Here is a 21055-nt window from a genome sequence, read left to right on the forward strand (position 1 = left end):
AATGGAATATATTGCGGAAAATTGCAAGTTGCCGCGTATTCTTCATCATGTGCTTAATACTTCTTTATACCGCATCTAATAGGATCAAAAAGGGCGGTTTTTGGCAATTATTTCATCGGCTATGAGTTCTTTTTAGAAAGTGCCCGTTTTCTTCTTATAGAAAAAATAGAAGAGCTGGATATCTTTGGCTCGGTGTATCGGACGGATGTGACATGTAATCCGCCATCTGATGAAGGTTGCCCTTGAAGAATTAATTGTCTTAAGAGCTAATCAGTTACGTGCAATTCTAAGGTGATTTTAATAACTGAACTAAACACGCTTTACCCATTTGAAGTGAAAATCGTATAAAAATGTTGTCTTTTAACGAAGAACTAAGTAAGTAACTAATGGATTTTGGATTACAAGCATCGCATTCAGTATTTATAAAAAGCTTCGACAATAATAAATTGTAAGCATTAAATGTAAGAAATTGATTTGACTTACCGGAAGAACAACCAGCCGGAAATCAGACCTTCATCGGCTTTACGTGGTGGTTTCTCCATAATATCTAAATCAGGTGGATTAAAACCAAGAGCAGTAGCCGGTAGACCATCAGTAACCTGCGCATAAAACACGTTTTTAACTTTTAAAGCATCTTCGGCCAGACAATTTTCTAAAACTTACCAAATTGACCCACAATAGCTGTACTGGAATCAAAGCCTCAGGAAGGCCAAGAGCAGCAGTCAAGAAAATAGAAACTACTTCACCAATGTTGGATGAGATCAAATAGCGGATAAATTGTTTCATGTTGTTGTAGATGGCGCGACCTTCCTCAACGGCAGCCACAATGGAGGAAAAGTTATCGTCAGCCAATACCATCTCAGCAGCAGATTTGGCGACCGCAGTACCAGAACCCATAGCGATACCGATTTCGGCCTTCTTCAAAGCAGGCGCATCATTTACACCATCACCTGTCATCGCGGAGATTTCATTCATGCTTTGCAAATATTCAACAATTTTGGATTTGTGCTGGGGCTCTACACGGGAGAATAAACGGGCTCTGGCGCAAGCAGCCTTCTGTTCTGAAGGTGGCAAGTCGTCGAATTCACGACCTGAATAAGATTTTCCATAAGTATCTTCGTCTTCAGTAAACACGCCAATACGACGGCAGATAGCTTCGGCGGTGGCCTTGTTGTCACCAGTGATAACAATAACGCGGATACCAGCAGCGCGGCAACGAACAATCGAATCGAATACTTCTTTACGTGGGGGATCCAACATGCCTACAACGCCAATGAAAGTTAAATTAACCTCATATTGATAGAATTTAGTAGAGTCGCCCAAATCCATTTCATCGGGACGCATAGGGCTATCGGCAACAGCCAAAGCCAAACAACGCAATGTATCCCTGCCAGTACCGTATTGACCAGTAAGGGTCAAAATCTTGCTCTTTAAGGCGCTTGTAAGGGGAACCTTAGAAGTACCGACGCGTGCATGTGTGCAACGTTCCAAAACACCTTCGGGAGCACCCTTAACAAATAATTTAGGTCCAGTTCCCAAACGAGAAGCCTTAAGTGGAGTGCAATAGGAAGACATGGATTTACGATCGCGCGAAAATTCCAAGGTGAATTCCTTCTTCCACTTAGTTTCAATTTCCTGGCGAACAGCAATAGCGGACGAACGACGATCCAAACCGCTCTTGTTAACACTGAAGGGATTCAATTTCTCTGCCAATACAATCAAAGCGGTTTCAGTTGCTTCGCCTACCTTTTCAAAAGCTTGTTTGAACTCGTTAAAATCGATGGCGGAGTCATTACACATAATGCAAATTGTAGATAATTCTTGCATAACATCATATTCAGAAGCTTTCACTCTTTGTCCATTTAAGAAAAGTTCACCAATTGGTTCGTAAGTAGAACCAGTTAATTCAAATTCCAAGAAACTGCTGTCGTTGCCTTCAACTTTTTCAAAAACGAACATACGTGAAACTGACATTTGATTGGTGGTCAAAGTGCCGGTCTTATCTGAACAAATCACAGAGGTACAACCTAATGTTTCTACAGACGGCAAAGAGCGTACAATGGCATTCTTTTTGGCCATACGGCGAGTGCCCAAAGCCAGACATGTTGTAATAACGGCAGGCAAACCTTCGGGAATAGCGGCTACAGCCAAAGCGACGGCAATCTTGAAATAGTAGATGGCACCTTTAATCCAAGAACCGCCGTGAGCGGGATCGTTAAAGTGGCCAATGTTTATGGCCCAGACAGCAACGCAAATGATGGAAATAACTTTTGACAATTGTTCGCCGAATTCATCCAATTTCTGTTGCAAGGGTGTTTTTATTTCTTCAGTTTCGGACATTTCGGTTCTGATCTTACCAATGGCAGTATTAAGACCAGTGCCAATGACAACTCCACGAGCTTTGCCAGCAGCGACATTTGTACCAGAAAACAAAATGTTCTTTTTGTCTTGATTAACAGCGCGGGGATCGGGCACAGGATCAGTGTGTTTTATAACGGACACCGATTCACCAGTCAGAATTGACTGATCTATGCGCAGGGTAGTGGAGAAAATTTGAGTGATGCGAATGTCGGCCGGAATTTTGTCACCGACCGACACCTCAACAATGTCGCCGGGTACGATTTCCTTCGCTCTAATTTTCTGAATGCCCGATTTGTCCTGACGGACAACTTTACCCATCTCCGGTTCATACTCTTTAAGAGCCTCGATAGCGGATTCGGCATTTCTCTCTTGCCACACACCCACCACAGCATTCGCTATTAAAATAAGTAAAATAACTAACGGTTCTACAAATGCAGTGAACGTATCTTCGTGTTCCTCAAAAAGTGCTAAGACCTAAAAAATTCAAAAGACAGCACATTATTGACCATTGTACAATATTAGGACGTTATGTGGGAAAGAATAAAACGGCTTCCCGAGTATTTCTCGCCTAAAAAGAGTTAGCAAATTTGAGACTTCTGACCATTGGAATTGGCAGTAGATCAGTCATTAAGAAAGTTTCCGAGGTTTCTACAACTTCTTTAAGTTATTTTTTATCCCATCAGTTAGTTCTCTTCTCCGTTTTAAAATGAACAAACCCTTGTTGTTTGCCATTGTCTTTCTAATACTCAAAAATACGCATCACAGACAGACCCACATGCGTCTCTTGTATCAATGTTAGGTCCCAGGCTGAGTTGGCTAAATTCGTCGTACTCTTCCCTTTGGACATCCGCTGTTTCCGGTTTAAAATCGCAGGTACGTACGAAACTCAAAAGTGTTCCTGTTATTGAGACCTAGCAACTAGCAAGTTATCATAGCTGGGAGATCTAACAAACATAGGCAATATTTTGCACATGCTTCTCCGTTCGCATAGCACTTTTCCATTGTGCTAATACAAATAAAAAATCTATTCTAAGCTTATGTGCCGCTATGAGTGGGAGTTAGTTGGTATTATGTATAATTCCATCCTAAAACAAAATGCTTTTGCTTCTGCAAAAATAAACCATATTTTATATAAAGCGGAAAAACGCAATTTTTAATTTCAAAACGCCTCATCAAAAATACCAGAGCCGAAGTTTTATACTCTTGGGCTATAACCAATAACGCTATAACTTTTGGCGACCACATAAAATCGGACAGAAAGCTTCGCATGGTAAACAAGCTCCAATTTCGATAGGAACTAAAGCGTTTCTACTACGAAATAACACAAGGAAGCAATGTTTAGAGTGGCTTTTAGTGATAAATTGGAGAAATATTAAAAACATAACTTACAAAAGAGATAATAGCAGCTAGAAGCAAAATTTTAACAAGAAGATCATCAAATTGTTCTAACACCAGCTGCCAAATGGTTTTTCCTATAATTAAGGATAAGAGTATAATTTATGCGAAGCTTTAATATTAAAAAGACAATCAAAAATAATAACTAACCTTCTTCGGTGGGTAGTTCTGTAAAATCGAAATGGAATACAAACGAAATGTATTGTATTAGTAAATGTCAATAAATATATCTTTCAAAAATTCTTTACCATTTGGGCCATATTTTTTTTGATTTGATTTCACTTGGTCGACAGTAAGACCACGTTCTCCGTCTGTGCCGAAGAATTGCAGAACTTGTTCGACGGTTTTAGCATGACCGTCCTCCATTGCTTACCGGTGAGAAGCACTCAACGTAATCTGCAAGCATAGACGAAAAGAAATAAATATTATATATAGAAAACCTTGATTAGTCTTTAATCGTATATTAAACTTTCCAAAATCGCCCTTTAACACGGTGGGTTTTATTTAGAGCATTTTGCCTAAGTCTTAGGAAGTTTTCATTGAAGCGCTGGTGTTTCATACCGTAATTATTCGATTTGTTTTATAATAAAGCAGTTTTTTGAACAGTGCCGATGAATATCTGAATATGCTTACTCCACTTGATAGTGTGGAAAGTGCAAGATAAAAATGTACTTAAATGTTTCATGAAATTACTGACTATGTATGTTTTATCAAAAAAGTAACGGGAATACATGAAGTTAAATATTTTTGAAAACTTAACCAGATAAACGAAGCAGATCCCAAGAACATCTCGAGTTCTTTCTTTCAATTTTCATTGAGACCATCTACCCTCAAATCAAATCGTCTCTCACGCATTTTATATTTCGAAAAAATGAATCATGGCCAGAAACTCCTGCGCAAGAATGAAGAAAATTTTAATCTCTTGGGAAAATGACGACACAAAACATTACCAAAAATGGTGCGAAGGGATTCATGGAGCATATTATGTATTTGAGCAAGACTACTGTTCTGATTTTTCCTCACTTTGGCAGCGGGAAAGGACAACGCAAAATGTCCTCGATGAGCGCTTTGTAGGGCTTGCGTATATGCCCGCATTTTTGACTTAAGCGCAAAAGACAGATCTGTAGCAATTTATTTTTATTTAAAGAAAAAAAGCAGAACTGACTAAGTTGGATTTTTGCATAGACTATTCGCGGTACTTTTTTGGCAGCAAATACCTATATAATAAATAAAAAATTTGTTTCTCTTTAAAAAATTGTTTAGTTAGTAAAATATTATTGCATCGGCTGGAATTGCCTACGTTAGCTAAATAAGAAAGGGAAATAATTATCTCTAGCGCGAACGTTGGCTCCTTGTTTATAGCAAGCAAAAAGCTTGAACTATTCCTCCTCATACATTTGAAACTTTTTGGTCTAATATTTTTAGTTGTTTAAGAGAAAAGCAAGCAAAAAAGGAACGAAAAGAACGAATTTCATTAAAATAAACCAAAGGTTAATGAGCGATAATATAAATACATATATCGAACATGTAAACTTGTGCTACGTCTACAAATAACCGTTGTGTGTGTGTGTGCCAATTGCGACATTCAAACTAAGCTCAAGTCTAACATAAAACGAGTCGAAAATCGTAGACGAACAAAGGTAGTGGATCTAATGGGTAATTCAGGTAAATGCGTTTAGAAGGAAAACATCTGTGCGAACAGTTACTTGAGCTTGTGCGGCGACGTTCTTAGAAAGTCTGAAAACGGACTTCGGCGTGTTTGTGAACCTTCGAATTGTAGTAAGTAACACGTCATTATCATCAATAAATTATCGTGGAATGCTAATGACCGAGCTATGAAGGGCTTTATAAGTGCTTGACAAGTGCTCTTAACGGAATGATCTTTATTAACACTTCAGCCATTTTCAGCTTTTAATTCCATTTTTAATTTTAAATCTGTCTTAACTAACCATGCGTTAAAAATAACATTGAAACCAATCTACTAATCAGCTGAGCGAATAGAAAACACAAAAGAGTTTTACTGACTAATCTACAATGTATTTTCCTTTCAATCTATAAACAATTTTTTCTAAAAAAATCTCATTTCGCAAAGAGGAACCCGCAAATCTTTGAGCAAATTAACCTATTAATCATATTGAAAATCGCTTTGTAATAATTAAATGACATGCATATATATATTTCTCGAAAAGAACACGTGTAACTTTAAAATATGCACACACATTTACACACAGATTTACATATTAAGCAGAAAGCGTCGACCAATGTCTACACTTCTTCCCGCCCTACATTACTGTGGCATAACCGAACGAATAGCGTCGCCGCAAACGTTGCTCTTTTTGTTGTCGTCATCTGTGTACATCCATTATTTGGTATTATTTGGTAAAGGGACTAAACTAAAGACTAAAATCACATTTTTACTATTGAGCATTTAACATTTAGATATTTAAGAATTGCGCATTCGTTTTTTCTTTTTTTTTTTTGTTTTTCAATAAAAATTTCAATTGTTTTTTTAGCGAAAATTGTTAAAACAACAAATCACTTGCCACTTTATGTCACCTGGCTTTCTTTTTACACAACACTAAATACAAAAACAAAAATTGTTATCTGCGTAAATATATTCTTTCAAAATATCGTCACAACCTTTTCACACCTTCCGTCCCTTATCAATATAACGTAGGTTTACGACAACAATTTTACAACTCAAACAATCTCAAGGATTTTTTCACGTCTACTACTTCTCCACTATCCACTTTCCGAATACTTTACGTTAATACGGTACCTGTTTTAATTTTTTTCTTAAAATTGTAACAATTTAAACCTAGTTTAATTAATTTCTACTTTAATTGTATAAAATATAAAACTGCAAAAAATGCTGATGTTTCTTTTATCTTTTAAGAGTTCTTTAAAAAAAAAAAACTTTATTGCTAATGTTCAGTGACTTGCTTTCTTTACGTACGTACAATCTTCTTCTTTTTCACTTTGCATTTTGTGTTAATTTAATGGTTACTAAAACGCATACTCGGTTACCCGTTTCCCACAGAATTACATATGGATTTAATGTCTTATTTAACAAATTTACGACACTAATTTTCAAAAGACAAATTTAGTTTGGGGACTTTTACCGACGGCTTTGCAAATTAGCGTAGAGTATTACGTTCGTTTTTCTAACATGATACATTTATGTATATTTTTAAATATCGTTTTATAGCGTTAAATATCGTTTTGATTGGTTTTCAATGCCACTCTTCTATGAAATATATCTTAGCATAGCTGTGAACCGCAAATTATTCGAGTGAAAAAACAAGAAACTGCAAATAAGATGGAATACTACGTATCGAACATTGTTGGAAAAAAAATCCTACGCCAATTCACTGTAAGAAGTAAAAAAAATAAATGATTACTAATTACTTTTACCTTAAATGAAAAGAAAATTATTTAATAATGACGTCCTTTTTCAAACTTATATATATTAGCGAGTAAAGGACCCTACAGAATTGCACGTTACATTGATAGCCAGATCGCCATCGAATTTTTTTGCGGAGTCGCTATGATATCAGCAACTTTCAATGATCCTCACGATGATCTAAGACGAAGCAAGTTAAGTTAACATGCAGAGATATATCGAAAAAAAAGGATAATGAAATCATCAAACCAAGACGTGCTACTAATTTTATTTTTCATTAATATTAATATTTCCTAAACATGTTCGATACCGATAAACCAAAAATGTTATTGGTTCATCGAAAAGAGATTTCAAAAGATAGTTTGCGGCGGCTTTAACGTCCATTTTTGACAGCAAACTTGTCAACATAAATACTGAAAAAAGAAGCTCTGCACTGAAAATCGTTTCGTTAAACGTTTGCCAAGCAAGAGAAAAAGTAAAATCTTCAAGACATGGTAACAATAAGCTTTGCGTTGGAAGTGTGGTAATTTTGTCCATCTATTTTTTTATTTCTTTAGCGTTTGATGAAACTTTTAAAATCACATAAAATTGACTCAAGAAAATTATTTGACATTATTCTGAACACGGATGACGACGCGAATACAAAAAAAGCTCCTGAAAATGTTGAAAATATTGTATTGGTCGGTAGAACTGTTCTATTATGTTCATATAACAAACAGTAAATAACACGTCTTTCACAAAGGCAGAAAATTCGTTTAATTTGTAAGGGCCGCATTAATTACTTTGCAACTTTGGTTAAATTTCACATCCACATGTTCATTAATATTACTATTTAGCTAGAATCGCCCCCCTAAATTTTATATAACCTGTGGACCTTCCGATGCATAACGAAGCCGACAAACCAAAGTGTAATAGTTCATTTACCCAAGAAGAACATAAAAGTTTAAAGGCAAACTATTGAAGAATAAGGCTAAATATGTCAGTCACAAATTTTCTCTGACTGAGTTGTAATTCTAACCAAGGGTCCGTTATCGAACTATCGTACGCTACAAGAGATAAAAACGATAGGACCGTTCGTTATATTCGCAACGGAAGATTTGTGATATCGTCGATGTGGGTATAACAAAATAACGCTATCGAGTACACTATGAAATCGTAACGGACCTTCGTTTACGAGAACAAATAATATAAGGTACAAGTTCTATATACTGCTCGCTCGATAATGAGAATGCAAACCGGCCGAGTGGTTTACTGCTACTAATATATATATATTTAGGAAATTATACCTGCTATTTCTTAATGCATAGCGTTTTGATTAAACATTGCCTTATAATGGTGGGGAAGAAGTAGCAGTAGAGTAGTGGAAGTAAGCAAAAAAGGAACAAATTGGTCAATGAAAGGACTTCTGAAATTTGAAAAACCGGGAGAATCGACTTAACCGTGTCCGAGTTTGACTGCCGTTGGACTGCGTGGTGAGAAAAGGAAGAAAAATTAAAAAATTACTTTTCCTGCAGAAGAATCAGGTTAAATGCGAAAATCAAGTCAAAAATAAGTCGATCGTTTTTCTTGTTTTCTTTATTTGACAGCGATAGATTTTGGAGACAGCGTGAATACTTCAATAGTGAGAACTTTAGCAATTAAATTGTAAGCATTATAGGCACTTTATATTCTGTATTGCTGCTACGAATTTTTTGTGTGAACAGCAAACTTATAGAAATTACGCGAATATCACTGAAAAGTTTTCTATGTATCTTCGATAAAAAAACTCGGTCTTTCAACGCCACTCTGTTAAAGATTTTTTTCAATTAACTTCTCATTCACTAATATTCACTACTTTTTGAAAGATTTTTCAAAAATCCATTTTCTAGAAATATTTAAGTAAATCAACAATAATTTTATTATGAGAAATGCAGCACATACCACCACTCTACTCGTTAAAAGTTCTATAAAGACATAGAATTAGGAGAAAGACATTCCGAGTCTTAAGGCCTTTTAAAAGGTTACCAATACTTAAAGTATGAGTACATAAACCGATACAATTGCAAAGCATAATAATTTCATATATATATATATGCTTATAGCAGACAGCTGTTGCTCTTTACGCAATAAAAATGTACGCTCTAGCGGCAGCACAGTGAAAATGATCTCTTGTTGAGTATGTTGAGATATTTTCAGAAATTGAGGCCATTAAGAATAATCAACATATTTCCAAGGTACACGAGTACAACAACAAATAATAATCTACACACATATGCATGCATGTATTTAATATAATTAAAATACTGTCTAAAACATATTTCGACACTCAAGAAATTGTAGTTTTTAAAAATATAATTGAAGAAAACGGAAAATAAAAGAATTCTTGGCAATTGTTTTTATCGAATTTGTATGATCCCTTGATGTCGCGCACACATATGCATATTTAAGTACATGAATATACATTTCTTAACGCGAAAAAGCAAAAAATTAAATCTAAGAGATCTTGACAGGTAGAATGGCAGGTGCTTTTCTTGTTGAATGTTGAACAAGAACAACTGCAACAAAAAAATGATTTAATTTAATTTAAAATTAAACAGTACCCGGGACTAATGACTATTGAATTATTATTCAGTTTATAGGCATATATAGTCTCACACAAATGAAAGATAAAAAAATATTATCTAAGATTTGTTTGGGTATTCACCTTTCAGAGATCAATTAAGAAAACAGCACTTAAGAAGACAATATTGAGAATTTTCAATAAATTTTATTACTTCGTTGCAGTTTAGCCTACGAGTCATCATATAATTCATTTAGATGCGCTAATGGAGGAAGATAGACTACTAAGAACTTTTCTCAGTATTTGCATTAAGTTGACATATGTATATGCACATGAATGTCTAAAGAAAATATAGAATCGGCAGGAGTAAAAATGTTGCTATAGAAACGAGAAACTCATCCTTGAAGAAAACCATAAATTAAAAAAATAACCATTTGTGTAGTTTAAGTCCGGTCATAACGTGTAAATTGATTGATTAGTTGAATGCTCAAGTCAATTGTCGAAAGCTCCTTTTTGTTTACCATTACATTAGGAGCTTTAATGCAAAAAATTAATTAAATTTGAAGAATAAACAAAATACTCCCTGAGTATAACTTTTTGCGACTTTTGGCTACTACCTGAATGTGTATGTACCGTGTGCCTAACTTCTCCATTAGGCTTAATACATATTTGAGTACCTGGCAAAGAACTGATTCTTTGCGTAGCATATCTTATGTATTTATTATAAAATATCTACGGTGTAGTTCTTATTAACCCATACGAATACAATGAAAGTACGCATTAGTTACACTCTTCTATTAATTATAAGAGATTATCCATTCGGTGATTTGAAAATTGTCAATCAAGCAATCCACTCTTACTGGTCGCTTTCAAGAGCGCCTATCGGCCTATAAACGTAATAGAGAAGTTGAAAGAATGAAAATTGTCCTTGTTTCTCCAAAAGATGGCTACCAAAATATTGAATTTAGTTTAGCTTTCTTTTATTTTTTAGAAAGTCATCTAAGCAGCATAAGACTATTTTGGTTACTGTTTGGGTTTAAATGTTGGAGAAAAGATTTTAAAAAAGTATTTATCAAGATCCGTGACTCATGCTTTCAAACCGTGTATATGTTCGATTCATTTCGCTGTTTTATTTCCGAAATGACAGTCTGAGCTTCGCATAAAAGTATAAATTATGTAAGAATATGTATGGAAGAATATGGTGGAAGATTTTTTGCGAAATTTTATTGATAAGGTTTTGATCTACCAAATGCTCTTCTTTCGGTTTGCCCGGTAGATACTACTAACCGACACTTGACGACTACTGCGGAAGCTGAAGATAACTTTCATGTCGATCTATTAATTGCTTTGAAATATTTTGTATTTGATGTTTACTAAATTTTTGGAATCAATCTATGCATTGAGTAACGTGAAAGTGTTCTCTGCTTTGAGTGACAACAAACCACTAAGGACTGAAAGAGCAGTAGCAATATAACTGAACGAACGGTTATTCTACTTATATTCGCTCATTCTCATATATCTTAATACTATGACGCATATCCATTGTAGTATAATATATGCGAATGAAGTCTTCGTAAATTGATCGCATCACAAACGGCTATATTTAAAATAAATGCAAACACACGCACATATCGATTTATATTTATTTTGCTTTTAAGCGAATAGTCGTTTCTTCTGTCATTATCTAAAGCCCGTTTTTAGTTAATAGAAAATATTTTTACGAGATTTTGAAATATGAAAATCGATTTCGATTGCAAAAATGATTTCTATCTTTTGATCATTTAGATCAAAATGAGTAAAATTGTATAAAAATGGGTTATTTAAGGCACGGTTCAAACTTGTCAATCTCGTCAAGAACGATATATAAGTGAAAAGTTTAGTAAATCCCGCTTTAGATAAGGAAATTCAAACCATATAGAATTAGGAAGGGTTTCAAATGAAATTTTGCTTCTCCAGTAGTCGACGGAGTGAATAATGTCTATGAAAATGTATTAAATCCGCGCTACTTTTATAGTAAAAAATTTAATAAACACATATGCGTATATATGCATACACATGTTTAACATGGGCATCGACTTGAAAAGGAAAATTACGGTTACCTAATATTCATCACTCGGTTCCGATATGAAGTCAGAAAGTAATAAATTATAATAAATGAGATTTATATAAACAAATATATATGATGATATACTCAATGATGATGATGATGATGATGATGATGATGATATGCTTATGAGGAATTTTTATATTTTTTGTTATCTTTTCATCATTTAGTGTTAAAGAATTTCTCATCAAACTTTTTAATATGGTTAATTTTGATAATTAAAATTTTATTTATTTCTAAAAATTACATTCAAATATACAATATTTAATATATTTTATAACCACATATAAAAACAAGTAAAAACATTATAGTTGGCCAGGGCTCATCACTAAGCCTACCAGCTTACGGTTATTCATATACCGACTTTTTAATAAATAAGGCATTGTATAGGAAAGAATCAAAAAAGTGGTCCGATCCGAGTCATGAACACGGAAATACATGAGCAAGCATCTGGCGGACAGATAGACAGACAAGCGTACATTCAGAAAATGATTCTCAATCGAACGGCATAATAAAAATTTCATTAACATATATCAAATATTATAGCCGGTACGTTGAACACTGGAAAACAAGAGGGACAGACGGACAGACACGCCTAATAATTATAAGCATAGTGAAAGGTATCTCCACATCAAGTCCTTCGGGATGCCGCATATATCCGTATAAACTCAATACACACTTGCACTGCTAGTGGCGTAGGATATAAAATTATAAAATTAAAAAAAAGCCTTATCTGCTACAAATATAGTTCACTTTGACTTGCAGTCAATTCCTTATACACGATATTTAAAGTCAAACGACACCCAAATACTAATTCTTACAATTTTAATTGTAAGTTAATAAAAGAAAATAAAACATGTATGAAACTTATATTCGGCGGGGGCCGAATGTCGCATACCCAAGTTCTTTTATTTAATACCCATATATCTGGTATTATTACGAAAAGAGTAATCGCGGTGTCTAGCATATTCATTTTGGAATTAACCCATTTTTAGGCAGCTAATGTATCTTCATTTGAGGAATGTACAAAATAGTTTTTAAGCATACTGTCTTGTTTGCCTTATGGTAAGTAAACACAAAACCTCACAAGAGTGAAAAAAATTAAATTTAATTATTTGTAATTTTGTATGGGCATTCTCGATTGTCCCCATCTTTGGATGTAAAAAGAACCGTGCTACGTAAAGTAAGCGTGGAAAATTTCAACCGTCTAACTTTAGCAATTTCCGCGTAACGAGCAAAAATCCAAAAAATTTTCTTTTGAAAATACGGAATTGCGTGCTTCTGTTCTCGCCAATTTGACCCATTTTCAATAGCAACCTGTGCGCAGAGACTTTCAATGTTTTTACCAAATTTGAAGTTTTTGCGACGGGAAGATCACCAACAATACACACCACATGGATAAACAGACGGAAAGACATGGCATGAAAAGCAACTCTGAATTTCACGCTGATCAAGAGTATATATACTTTATAGGGTCTCTCAAGCTTCCTTTTGGGTGTTACGTACGTTACTGAAAAAAACAGTGACCTAACCTAACTAACTAACAAAAAGTAAAATAAAATTGAAAACGAATGTAATTATTCTAAACATAAACATAGTTTGGATATCAAACAGACAAACAGAGAGTAGCGCCCAACATGCTCCGCTGTTATCGCTCATCAACACACACATCTTATGGATGTCTGTCTTTTATGTCTGTTTGTTCTCTTAGTGAATGTAAGAAACGCGCAAGTGGACTCTTTGCTAATCATAAGATAATAAATTTATTGTATAATTTTTTTTTTCGAGAGATTTTTTCGTGTGTACTGTGAAACGAGACCTAAACCGATCAATACCTTTATAATAAAAACTTTTAAAGTAAGCGTAGGCCTAGGCCATCATGAGCCCGAAATCTGATTTCTTCAGCAATTATGGGAAAATTGAGCACAAACTATTATTTTGTTGCTAGAATTCATCAATGATTATATGTCGACAAAAAAATGATATTTTATTTTTATAATTTTGGAATCGATGGTAGCTTACGAAATTTGAAGGGATTTTCTTGTTATGCTTTTTTGTGAATATTTGAAAGAATACGCACACATATATTTACTAGGCACTGGGCGTAATATGCTCAACAAACATTTAGAATCGTCTTTTGCACTGAGTTCTTTAGCATACATAAAACAAGTTAAAAGACCGGGGCCACTTTAACCTACCCTACATCACTCTACAGTTATGTACAGAGTCGAAAAAGTGACCGATCCGTACCATTTTCAATAGCGTTTGACCTTTGGCCAAAACACATCAGGGCGCATCAAAAGATCTCAAAAATTGCCTTCTGTAGGCAGATCATGAGAAGCTAAGACGAATAGGCAAACTTAAATCGATTCAGAAAGTGATTCTGAATCAATCGGTGAGTCTATCCATAAAATGTAAGTATACCTCAAGTCCTTATGAATGTTGCATACATCCACACGACCTCAACAGCCTCTTGCACCACAAATGGTATGTGGCATAGAAAGGAACTTACAACGCATAAACATTTAGAACATCCTTTGCTATAAAAAGAGGACGATCTTTAGTCATGTCAGCGGTCAATGACATGTTACGATATGATCGAGGCTTCGTAATAAAAGTTATTTAATAATTGCAAAAATCTAATGCTGGCTTCAAAAAGTAAACCTCTTGCTTACGACTATAATAATGCGCTTATAAACTATTTTAAGTTACAAATACGTTACGATGTTCCACTTTGTCTCTAGTGAGCATAGCAGAGCAAAGATAAAAAGCAATTTCGTTGAAATATATACATTTCGCCGTAAAGTAGGCAAGATTTGTTGCAAATCGTTAAAGTGTTTCTTAATTATTTCGAGTGCCCTCCCTCCCCATGGAGTGATTTCCATCGATTGTTTATATTCAATGTACGCCTATCTGTTCGTTTGTTTATTTTGTTCCGAATTACTTAATCAAATAAACAACTGTTTATGGAATTTCACGCGTAATGATTCGGCTTGAAAGCTTTAGTGAAAAAAAGAGAGAAAGAATTAACAGGGAATGAAAGTATATACCCGTAAACGAATGGCCTAAAAGAAAATGTTCCCTATCCAAGCGTATACATAAATAAACCTATAAATACATTTTTTTTTTTAGAGCGTAAAATTGTTTTTATTTGAATAGAAGACAAAAAGAATTATTTGATGCAATTATATGAATGCATGTGCAGGCATGTATGTGCAGGGTCTAATTCAAAAGCTGTCAAAATGATTTTTTTTCTTAAGTTTTCTAAATTATTATGTAATAAGAAGCAAACGGCAAGAAAAATATGATGATGCGAAGAGAAATTAAAAAAAAGCAAAAACGAAAGAAAGAAACATTGAACAACAATGAAGGAGAGACGAACATATATTTAAAAAAAAGCTTTTCTTTTTTTTTTGGTATATTCTTCAATTGGTGTGCTTACGCGCGTGCATGTGTGGATATATGTATATAAATACACTTGAATATATTTTTGAAATGGATTTTTTTTTTCAAATTTTTTTACATGCACACAGATACATATATATATGCATGATGTATAAATACACATATAAAAATGTACATCACTCATCAACAAACAAACGGTGGGCGACTAAAGAAAACATTATGAAATATGAAAAATTTTAAGAAAGAGCAGCAACAACAAACTTTTTTTTTTGTTATAAAAAAAAAAACTGTTAGACAAAAATGAGTTGAAATGAAATTTTCCTACAAAAAAAAAAAAAAAAAGAAAAAAACAAGAAAGTTATATTCGTATAAAGGCTTTCTTGGATTCTTGGATGAAAAATCTGGATCTGAAAATAAAATATTAAGAAAGTCTATTAATTGCGAATCAATTGATCGGTGGCTTAAATGGGACATCTGCTAGAATTTACATGTTCTTGATAATTTTATCATACTTTGGAGACTTCAAAATTGACGGACCACATTTTTTCTATTCTTGCTTTTCTTTAATGACTTCACTTTCTTCTCTTGCTTCCTATATCGTTTATATTTTTAAAAATAAGGAAAATTTCATAATATTGACTATACAACTAAAACCCGCGTCTTTTGCGTGTGTTCTTATTTACATCGACTTCTGTAGCTGATAAGAAAGGGTATATATCTAAATATACATACGTATGCACGTACGTACATAGGTTTTGAAAAGTGTCTATTTCTTGATCGTATATTATTTGAGAAAACCTTGAATTGTTTGTGCTGCTGTTGGTGGTGATTTATTTTTAATTCTTTTGGGCTGAGAATTATTGGTCTGTTATATTGCGATTGTTGTTTTTGTTGCTGCTATTGTTGTGATTATTAATGTTGTTGTTTCTTGTTCTTGTTATTGTTGTTTTTGTTCTTATTGTTATTGTGTCGAACTATATTATAGTGGCCAGAATTTATTTTTATTTTTTAACAGATAGAAAAATTCAAAAGAAAAGAAAAAGAAAACGAAAACGAAAAAAAAAAAATAAATACATTTTCAAAACACTTAAAGGTGACAACTAAGGTGAAATAGCTACTGATTGATGATGACGTTTTTGGCTCGAAAAGTAAAGCCAAAGCAAGTAAAGAACACAAGAGAGTTTAAAAATGTTGTTCAATTATTTTAAGATTTTTCAAATGTTTCATTTTGTTATTTATCATCTTTCTTCCCATTTGTTTATTCCTCTTTGCCTTAAACCTCTAGATATAAGAGAGGCTTATATACATACATGTATACATATATATATACATATATATATATATATATATACATGTAGTATTTCGTTTTTTTTTTATCCAAATTAGTCCTTTTCGATGTTTTCGTTACACATGCCTAAGTGTGCGTACATGTATTGTGTGAAATTTTCTATTTTTAAGCACTTTTTTTTTCTTTTAGGCTTATTTTAATTTATTCCAACACTTTTACTTAAGACACTACAGGAAACATTTCGTCCTTTCTGATAATAGCATCGTAATTTCTCCTTTCATTTTGAAATTTTTTTTATATTTAAAATTAATTTTTTTTTTTAGTTTTATTTATTTTTTTATTGTTTATTTTAATTATCAGTATAAAATCCAACTTACAAAAGTATTTATTCACAGTTTATAGAATTCTTTAGCCTTTTATTTGAAAAAAAAACAAAAATTTTTTTTTTTTATATAATTTTTTGTTTTTTTTTTTTGGCCCAGCCAAAAAATTAAGAACTAAAGGAAAAAGATCGCGCTTTTGAAACGATCGACGGCGACTAAACACAGGGAGAAAGTGCTCGTTGAGAGTGTCTATCCGAATCAGAAAAATGCTTGTTGCTTTTGGCAAAATTCCCAGACAGACGTAAACTCTCTACTGCCCGGGGAAAATACTTTTAGTATGTTTTGTTAGAATAAACGAAAATTTACGTTTAAAACGAAATGTAAAATGAACGAAGCAATAGATTGAAAAGCGTATATTAAAAAACCGTTATTGTCAAAAAAGTACCAAATACCGGCAAAAATTATCTCCTTTTGTAATTATAAGAGTACATACATTGTATACAAATTTGAAAATTTAAAGTTAATGAGGTTATTCAGCGCAATTTCTGTGGGTATTTTTTAAAAATGTTTTCAATCGCATCGTTCAATATTCCCTCAGAAACGAATAGAATCCTATCGTACTTAATTAATGGACAAGTTGTTTGATTGCTTCGCTTTAGAGATACCTCCAAAAGGATAAAGGCGGACGCCTGGAGAAGCATTATATGAAACTTTAAATGATGTATGGATAAGTTTTACCTGAAAGCTTTTCTTTAAAAGTCAGAAAGGTTGTGTTCCTCTTTATAAGATTTTTATATATAATTAACTTGCAGTGTCGAAAGATAGCCTTCCAAATGCCCGATCGTTTTAATATTTATTCTGACAATAGTCAGAACAAAGTCGTTAACTATGAGATGTTAGTGTGACTATTAGCCAGAAAGAATAAAGCCATGCATACGAAGGGATTGAAACAACTTATACAAGAAGGAAAACGATTTTTTTGAAAGCAAAACCTTTCATATTAAAGACACGAACAACATTCTTCGTTATTTCGTTCGACCTTAAATGATAACATTGCTTTTATTTTATCATTATTATTGTCATTGTATGAGTTTAAAGATCTATCAATTGCCAGAGTAACTCTTCAATCATATCAAAGACTTGCTCGATTATGCTGCTTATGAGAACAACCTTTTTCCTAATATTATACTTTCTTCATACTTTTATTTGTAGCAAAAATTGGAAAACGGATCTAAACATGATTATTGTAAGCTGTTGACACTGGGTCTAAAAGTTCAAAACATCACTGAAAAATAATTTGGCCACTGGAATGCTTATGCTTGAAGAAAGCTGCGCTCCATTTTTATATTATGTGAATTTCGTTCGGATATTGCCAAAAAACGATGACTCTGTGATATTAGTCAGAGAGCCTTTTTTCTGTACGTTGAACAAGATTTTTATCAATTTTTCCCGATACTTTTTTGACAAAAGTACTTAAAATATACAAAAATGTATGGCCGATAGCCAGCCAGCTAACAAACTGACCAGCCAGCCTGATTGCCCGTTTGCCTTTTCTATTTGTTACCCATACGTCTTATCATCGTCAACAACATAATGATTTTCATTCGAACAGCAGCTATATACACCAAATGTTGTCTTCAAATAAATGCTTTCATAATGCACTTGTGTTTGTTATTAATTTTTATTCAAATCTCTCTTTACTTTTTCACCCGTACGCGAGCCTATAAAAATTTATCGCTATTCTAAGATATATATAAATTATTATGTAGTTCTATCTTATACTGAAGGTATTTTTGCAGAGAAAAAAAGTAATTTTGTACACATATTGAAGCATATTTTCTTTACACTCACTACTTAGGAAACATAGCATACTGAGTTTATCTTCCCATTGGCAGAAGGACTTGATCGATCTAAGCTTGTGTGTTCATCCGTCTACCATGTTTTCTTGTCTTCAATCTACAGATCGCCATTTTTTCGAAGGTTGAATGAAATTTAGTACACCAGCGTGTTTTTTTCCCAAGCATGAAGACTATTGAAAGTGGCTCGGATCGTTCACTCTCCATATGAAGCCTCATTCGGAAAGATCGTTCTATGAATAATTGTATTAAGCGAAATACTGTAGGGTATTCAATAGTGGGCTGCGCCCCACAAAGTGTTTTCACTTGCTTTCTTTCAGATTAGTGGAATCGTTAAAATTGGTAATCGTCTAGCTCGCTTGACTCGCTTTATGTATAATCCTAGCTAACCATCTACACGTTTACGACGTTTATTTGCCCTGAGTGGGTGGTGAAGCCACTTCATATCTATGATTTGCTCACCTGTAATACGGACATTTTATGATTGGTTTCTTTTTAAACGTTTTCAAATATCTTTTTCCGATATATAGTCGATCGGTGTATGTATATTCATGCACGATGTGTACCCCGTATGTATGCCCAGTGTTCAGCAATACTTTCATTTTAATAAACTCTTCAAGATTTTACAAATTTTTATTAGATAACCGAAAAGAAAAAAAAAAACTAAATCTATGTGTATATATATGAATGAGTTTTCATAACTCATCATCTAAATTTCAGTAAGATTAATAAGCTTTTAACAGCAAAAGGAAAAAGGAACGCCTTTGTCGCAAGTCTTCGACTTCGAAATGCTTATATTTAAAAGCAATTAAGAAAACTATGTTCTCTTCGTGACCAAATCTTTCATATCTATCTTCTATAGAAAGACTAAAAAAAAAAAAAATGGAAAACAATTACATTTTCATAGTCTATAATACTGAATGGGCGGGGCTGCTTTTTTTTTAATTTTTAGAATGCAAATAACACGGAAACCAAACGTGTTCATAATTTTTGTTGCATAGGCTTACGGAGTGTAGGCGCGTCCTTGGACCGGTTTGGGAGAACGTTTATCACCGATACTACACAGTTGGGCAGAAGCGTAGATGAAGAGTCGAATAGACGGACATGTTCGTGTGCATTCCGAATTTGAAACTGGCGAAGAATTCGTGCCATTTAAGGGGGTTATGAAGCGAAAAAAATTGAATTTTGATGCACTCTAGCTTAGGGAAGGCGTGACCAATTCCTTTGCATTTGCATTTGTACGGGTACTACAGCATCGTTCATGGAATATATGTTCAAATTTAATTGGCTTGTGAGTAATGAGCAAAAAACATATTTTCTATTCCATATGAAAAGTAAAGATGTTCTTGGCTTACCTAACACTTTCGACCTGTCCTTCGACCGATTTGGCCCATTTTGAATAACAACGTGCAATCGGAGCTCGTTGTGTTTACTTCTTTAATCTTTAAGAGTCAATATATAACGATTTTGCAATATTTATAGAAGCACAATACGCACGCAGTCGTTTAATAGGCACTGCATTCAAAAGCACAATCAATCTAACGCAAACACACACATACATAAATATAATATAAAAATTATAATAAAATATTAGATTAAATACCGGACCAGGGCTTACCATCACTTTGCTTAACGCCGGACTGTTTTCCATAGCGTTCGTCCCTGGGGTCAAAGCCTGGCAGCGTAGGAATCAAAATGAACATAAATATATATGAACGAACGTCAGGCGGACAGTCAGACAGACAAGCTTAGATTTAAAAAATGATTCTTAATCGATCTGTATAACAAAAGTTTGATTGGTCTATCCCAACTATTTCTGGGTATTGTAAACATCCGCGCAAACTCGATGCGCTCTTGTACCACATATGGTGTACGCTATAAAGAATTGCGTCAATTAAAGTGAATACATTTCCAACGAAAACCGTCGCACTTTTTTAAATTTAAAATCTATCGATTAAGAGGTTGATAGTTAACGTGCGTTAAAAAAGCGGAGGATAGGCTTGATAAAGCGATTTTTAAGAAAAACGATTTTAAAGTTTATCAGAGATTACAGTCATAGCTAACGTTAAGTAGAAACATTTTACTTTGGAAAATAGAGTGCCCTAATTTTACATTGCATTGTAGGCGTGTCATTTGATTGATTTAACCCATTATCAGCTCTCTATGTCAATCTGCACACGAGAACTGTTCAAGTTTGGTAAATTGTTCGCCATAGATACATACAAAGGCAAACGTACAACCAAATACATATAAATTGATTTAATAATTAGTATTAATCAAGAATATATATATATACGCACACACACACACTGAATCTTCTTTCTGGATGTTGCAAACGTCTTGACAAAGTGTATGTATTCCGTATCGCTTGATGGAAAGAT

General features: G+C 33.7%; 1 protein-coding gene across 3 annotated transcripts in view; it reads right to left on the reverse strand.

Annotated features, from left to right (window-relative positions):
* The window catches only part of LOC119641246 (calcium-transporting ATPase sarcoplasmic/endoplasmic reticulum type), a 28522-nt gene extending 11464 nt beyond the window's left edge, over positions 1-17058 (reverse strand). For 2 of the 3 annotated variants that reach the window (XM_038039822.1, XM_038039823.1), the window contains exons 1-5: positions 4005-4122; positions 3907-3924; positions 3751-3833; positions 664-2835; positions 484-599 (exon numbers count right to left, since the gene is read on the reverse strand). In XM_038039822.1, coding sequence (XP_037895750.1) covers positions 484-599; positions 664-2835; positions 3751-3833; positions 3907-3924; positions 4005-4122 — 2507 coding nt within the window. Of the gene's footprint in view, positions 1-483; positions 600-663; positions 2836-3750; positions 3834-3906; positions 3925-4004; positions 4153-16872 lie in introns of those variants that run through there. The other variant, XM_038039821.1, reaches the window with a different exon arrangement.
* Between the last annotated feature and the right edge of the window lie 3997 nt (positions 17059-21055).

Source organism: Glossina fuscipes, unplaced genomic scaffold (assembly GCF_014805625.2).
Source record: "Glossina fuscipes isolate IAEA_lab_2018 unplaced genomic scaffold, Yale_Gfus_2 147, whole genome shotgun sequence".
Lineage (NCBI taxonomy): Eukaryota > Metazoa > Arthropoda > Insecta > Diptera > Glossinidae > Glossina > Glossina fuscipes.